Consider the following 6,034-nt stretch of genomic DNA (forward strand, 5'->3'; position numbering starts at 1 on the left):
TTTATTTAGTTAGCTTCAATGTATTAAGAATTTTATTTCCGCAAGGTTTGAAAATGTGACGTCTTGAAAATAGAATAAGGTAAAAGTGAAAATGATTTGTAAGTTATAGGTTACATAAAAAAGGAAAGAAAAATTTACCCATTTTTCTAAGAGATTAAATATATTAAATATGAAATGATTTTCGGGGCGTTACATAAAGTGTTATTAGAGCAGTTCAATCCTATCTGACCTGAGCATGACCTTACATGCTTTCTTATGTGACTTTGTGTGATTGTTTGGTTGTTTATGATCTTCATTTCAAGATGTAAATGTTATGAACTTTTGATTAGAGGATTAAGTCATTCCAATCTGATGCACTCAGATTTCAAATGGTTGGACGTGGAACTGCAAACTTGGACTTCATGGTTGCAATGACGGTGCTGATTCAGAGTGTGAATGCTAACTTGCATCAACTGAATCAACAACAACAACAACCACAACAACCCCAAGAACCTGCACTGTATAGGGGTTTGGACGAGTTCTATCGTCGTCGCAACCTATCTAAGTTTGAAGAGGGATTTAGACCAGATGCAGCTACTAACTGGATCCAAGAGTTGGAGTGGATTTTCTGGGCAATGATGTGCACCGAGGAGCAGAAGGTCACCTACGTGACCTACATGCTGGCTAAAGAGGCTGAGAACTGGTGGGAGTTCACTCAATGCCAGATGGAGCACGAACAACAATTTGTCAACTAGACAACTTTCAAGGATAAGTTTCTACAGAAATACTTTCTGGCGGACATGAAGACTAAGAAAGAAATGGAATTCATGCGTCTGTAGTAGGGGAACATGTCAGTTGGGGAGTATGCTGATGTGATTGAGGATTTGGCAAGGTATGCCCCACATTACAATCAAGTGGGTAATGAAAGGTCCAAGTGTGCCAAGTTTGAAGAAGGACTAAGGCATGACTTGAAGGTGATGTTTGCTCACCAACAAATACCAGATTTTCCAACTATAGTTCCCTTACCATATGTTCTAGTTGTGCCAACACCCACAAACGAACCTGTCATAGTCTCAATTGTATGTTCACAATGCCCCATAGTATTAGATAACAGAACTTTCCTAGTAGACCTGATATGTCTACCCTTATCCCAATTAGATATCATCTTAGGAATAGACTGGCTATCCAATAACCATGTTCTCTTAAACTGTTTTAACAAAATGGTAGTCTTTAGCAACCCTAAAGACCCAATAGAACCTCGTTATGATACCAAAAGCACAACTGCCAATCAAATGGAGAAGTTCTTGCAGTGGTTCGAGACTTCTCTGAAGTCTTTCCGGACGATATTCCTTGTTACCCCCAGTAAGGGAGATAGAGTTCGCTATTGATTTGGTTCCTGGAACTGGACCAATCTTTATAGCTCCCTATAGGATGGCCCCGTTAGAGTTGACAGGGTTGAAGAAACAATTGGAGGATCTACTACAGAAAGAGTTCATCAGACCGAGTGTTTCTCTTTGGGGTGCTCTAGTTTTGTTTGTAAGGAAGAAGGACGATAGTATGAGGTTGTGTACTGACTATCGACAATTGAACAAGGCATCCATTAAGAACAAGTACCCGTTGCCAAGGATTAATGACTTGATGGACTAGCTGAGAGGAGCGACAATATTTTCAAAGATCGATCTTCGATTGGGGTATCATCAAATACGTGTAAAATCGAAAGACATTCCGAAAACAACTTTTCGGTCGCGTTATGGCCATTACGAAGACCTCGTAATGCTATTTGGTGTGACCAACACCCCTGCAATATTCATGGATTACATGAACATGATTTTTCATCCATACCTCGACAAGTTTGTAGTCGTGTTTATCGATGATATCCTGATTTACTCAAAGAATCAAGACGAACATCCCGAACATCTGCGAGTGGTATTGCAAATTTTGAAGGACAATCAACTCTATGCCAAACTTTCAAAGTGTGAGTTTTGGCTAGAGTCAAAAGGAGGAATTGTCGTGGATCCTGTGAAAATGGAGACGACAATGGAATGGAATTCTTTGAAGTCGGTGACGAAGATTAGAAGCTTTCTCGGATTAACTGGGTACTATAGGAAATTCATTGAAGGATTTTCAAAGTTAGCCGTGCCACTAACTACACTAACAAGGAAGGACAAACCCTTTGTCTGGACGATGATATGCGAATCAAGTTTTCAAGAGTTGAAGGAGAGGTTGACAACAGTGTTTGCATTAGTCTTGTCAGATCCCAACGAAACTACAACGTATATTATGACGCGTCGAAGCAAGGATTAGGTTGTGTGTTGATGCAGCAAAGGAAAGTAATGGATTATGCGTCAAGGAAGTTAAAGACACATGAGCAGAACTACCCAACGCACGATCTAGAACTAGCTGCAATCGTGTTTGCCCTCAAGGTGTGGAGACACCATCTGTATGGTGAGATTCGAAGTTTTAAGCAACCACAAGAGTCTGAAGTACCTGTTCTACTAGAAGGAACTGAACATGAGACAAAGACGATGGATGGAATTCCTCAAGGACTACAATTTTGATCTTCAGTACCATCCCGGAAAAGCTAACATGGTGGCCGATGCATGGAGTAGGAAGTCTTTGCACATTTCAACCATGATGGTCAGAGAAATGAAGTTGATGGAGGAGTTCAACGATTTGAATTTAAATGTTCAAGTAGGACCTAAAAGTTTGCTTTTAGGTATGCTTATCGTAACAAATGAGTCTTTGGAACAATTGAAGGGTTTACAAGGTTCAGATCCAGAACTACAAGAAAAGAAAGTCTTGTTGGCTGAAGGGAAAGCTCCGAAATTTCAGGTAGGAACCGATGGAGTACTCAAATGCAAGAATCGAGGCTACGTGCCAAGAGATCTTGATTTAATAATGGAAATCATGGACAAAGCTCATAAACGCAAGCTAAGTATTCATTCTGGAGCTACCAAGATGTATGAATACCTAAAGAAGATGTTTTGGTGGTCTGATATGAAGAAAGATGTAGCGAAGTATGTCTCACGTTGCTTAATGTGCTAGAAAATAAAAATTGAGCACAAGTGACCCGGTGAAGAACTTCAATCCTTGGATATCCCTGTATGGAAATGGGATAGCATTTCAATGGACTTCGTGAGCGGTTTTCCACGAACTCATAAGGGTTATGACGCTGTTTGGGTAATTGTGGATCGTTTGACGAAGACGGCTCACTTTCTACCAATCAATATAAAGTAATCTTTGGAGAGACTGGCGGAGTTGTACATTAAAGGAATAATCTGATTGCATGATATTCCTACAAATATCATCTCAGATAGAGACTCGCGCTTCACCTTGAAGTTTTGGAATGATTTACAAACAACTTTGGGAACCAAGTTGAGTATGAGTTCAGCCTACTATTCGCAGGCGGATGGTCAGTCGGAAAGGACTATCCAATCATTGGAGGATCTTCTCAGAGCTTGTGTATTGGAGAATTCGGGAAGTTGGGCTGACTATCTACATTTAATCGAGTTCACCTACAACAATAATTTTCACTCTAGTATCGGCATGGCGCCATATGAAGCTCTCTATGGAAGAAAGTGTAGAACACCCCTATGTTGCTTTGAGGCTGGAGAGAATCTAGTATTAGGACCCGATGTAGTTCAAAAGACGACGGAGAAAATAAGGATGATAAGGGAAAACACGAAGACGACACAGAGTAGATAGAAGAGTTATTATGAAAGAAGAAGGACCCCCTGTGTTTTGAAGAAGGAGATCATGTATTTATGAGGGTGGTTCCAACAACTGGCATTGGCAGAGTTCTGAAATCCAATAAGCTTACCCCTAGGTTCATAGGACCATACCAAATCATTAAAAAAATCGATCCAATAGCTTATCAAATAGCCTTACCACCTTTGCTGTCAAACCTACATAATATCTTCCATGTGTCTCAACTCAGAAAATACATTAGTGACCTGTCACATGTTATTAAACCTGACTCAATTCAGTTAAAGGGTAATCTCACTTTCGATACTTTGTCGTTGAGAATTGCCGATCGGAGAGTGAAGACTCTGCGAGGCAAAGATATCGCCTTAGTTAAGGTAATTTGGAGCCAGACGAATGGAGAAGATGCTACTTGGGAGGTTGAAAGTGGCATGAAGGAATCATTCCCCCATCTGTTTTCTTGGAAGGTATGATTAATTTTCGAGGACGAAAATTTTATAAGTTGGGGCGGATTGTAACACCGTGTTTTTTAGAGCACTTTTAATTAAGTAATTAGTATTAATGGATTAATTATAAAAATTAATCAATAATGTTTTAGGCTAAACCTCAGTTGAGTTTTAGTCTTGTATTATGTTTTTCTTGCTTTCCCTAGTTTTTCAAGATTTTTGGAGAATCAAAGTTTCCGAGACGATTTCGGGTCGTTTTATCGAGTTTTCACCTAGTTTTTGAGTTCCGTAACTCGGAATCGAATTCGGATTTCTCTGTTGGCTTCGAAATATTATTTCTAGTCAAAATAGACACAAAATGTTTCTGTGACGAATCTCTAGATATTTTCACCTTGAAATTCAAGTTTCGACGTTCCAAAAATGTTAGGATCAATGTTTTTCGGGAAAATACATCATATCAATATAGTTGGAAGTTATCATTTCATGAGTCACTTACTTGTTACACAAGTAATGCAAAAGCATCCCAAAGCCCCTAAATCACTCCACAAATCCTCTCAGTCCACCACCATTAGACACATCACCTATGCTAATCTAAATCTACTTACTTTACATTAAATTTTCTGATTTGATGAGGGTGAGGCTCTCCTATAAATACCTCACCACATACTCTCATTTTTACACTAAATTCCATATACAAACTAAGGTAGTCTTTTATTTTCTCTTCTTCATATTCTTCTCATACTTCATAGAAAGTTATGACATTTTATTATGTTGTTCATAAAGTAGAGTTTATATTTGTTCTTTAAGTATTTTATGAAGGCTTAACTAAAGGGGATGATAATAAAATCAAATGAACCTTTATGTAGTTTTTGACTTTTCTAAATCTTGAAATTTCTTCCTTGTTCTTAGATGGAAAAACTATATCTTTGAACAAGGTTAGATGAGTTATTTGTTTGGAAATATTAGAAACTATCGTTAGTATTTTAATATGTTTAAAGTTGATGATTTTAACATCAAAGGAACCTTTAATGTGTTTAGGAAAAAATTGTATTTTATTCTTGAAAGTTTATGATGTTGATGAGTTGTTGTTGAAAATGTTTCATTTCTAGAAAGTGTTATGTTTTAAAAGTGGTTTAGCATATTTTACTCTTTGATTTCCAAGTTAAAATAATGATTTGGGATACAAGATGATTTATTGAAGTCTTGACTTCATAAACTTAAAGTGTTATGAAGTTTTGGATATTAAAGTAGTAGAAAGTCTTAACATAGGATTTATTTTCATGACTGTGAAATTAACACTTACTAACCCTTGAGGTTTTTCCAAAAAATTAGGAGGTGTTAAGATGTTCATAAAAAAATTGTTGTATTTATTTTAGTTGACTTACTTTAAAGTGACAAGAATAAATAAAAGATGTTTAGTATAAAATTTTAAATCAAGAGTCGTTCTTTTTCATGACTATGAAAATAACACTTACTAACCCTTGAGGTTTTTCCTAAAAAAATTAGGAGGTGTTAAGATCTTCATGAAAATTTGTATTAGTAGTATACTTGAAAGAATGATATTTACCTAAAAGTCTGGACTTTATAAACTTAAAGTGTTATGAAGTCTTAGATGGTAAAATGATTTAAAAATGTTGAATATTAGTTAAGTGAATTTACTTTAAAATGGTAAGATTTACTTAAAAAATATTGATTTTGTTTAAATTGACTTACTTTAAAAATGATAAGTCTAGCTTAATGATCTTATTTTAAAAGGTTAATTTTAGTAAAAATGTTTTACTTACAAAAAATAAGATTTATGAACTATCGGAAAAATGTAATGAAGTGGGAATACATGTCTATCTAGAAAGGTTATGTCTAAAGAAAGACTTGATATTTAAGGGTGTCTTTACGACCCACCTCTATTT

General features: G+C 36.4%; 1 protein-coding gene across 1 annotated transcript; it reads left to right on the top strand.

The window, feature by feature from the left end:
* The first annotated feature begins 1,752 nt into the window (after positions 1-1,752).
* LOC109338417 (uncharacterized mitochondrial protein AtMg00860-like) lies at positions 1,753-2,283 on the top strand. The gene has a single exon (XM_019575651.1). It carries the CDS (start codon positions 1,753-1,755, stop codon positions 2,281-2,283), a length of 531 nt encoding a protein of 176 aa, XP_019431196.1.
* The last annotated feature ends 3,751 nt before the right edge of the window (positions 2,284-6,034 follow it).

The sequence above is a fragment of the Lupinus angustifolius genome, unplaced genomic scaffold, assembly GCF_001865875.1.
Source record: "Lupinus angustifolius cultivar Tanjil unplaced genomic scaffold, LupAngTanjil_v1.0 Scaffold_25_193, whole genome shotgun sequence".
In the NCBI taxonomy this organism is placed as follows: Eukaryota; Viridiplantae; Streptophyta; class Magnoliopsida; order Fabales; family Fabaceae; genus Lupinus; species Lupinus angustifolius.

Excerpts from the sequence above, each read along its gene's own strand:
- LOC109338417 (XM_019575651.1), top strand. The coding sequence starts at position 1,753 with ATGCTATTTGGTGTGACCAACACCCCTGCAATATTCATGGATTACATG.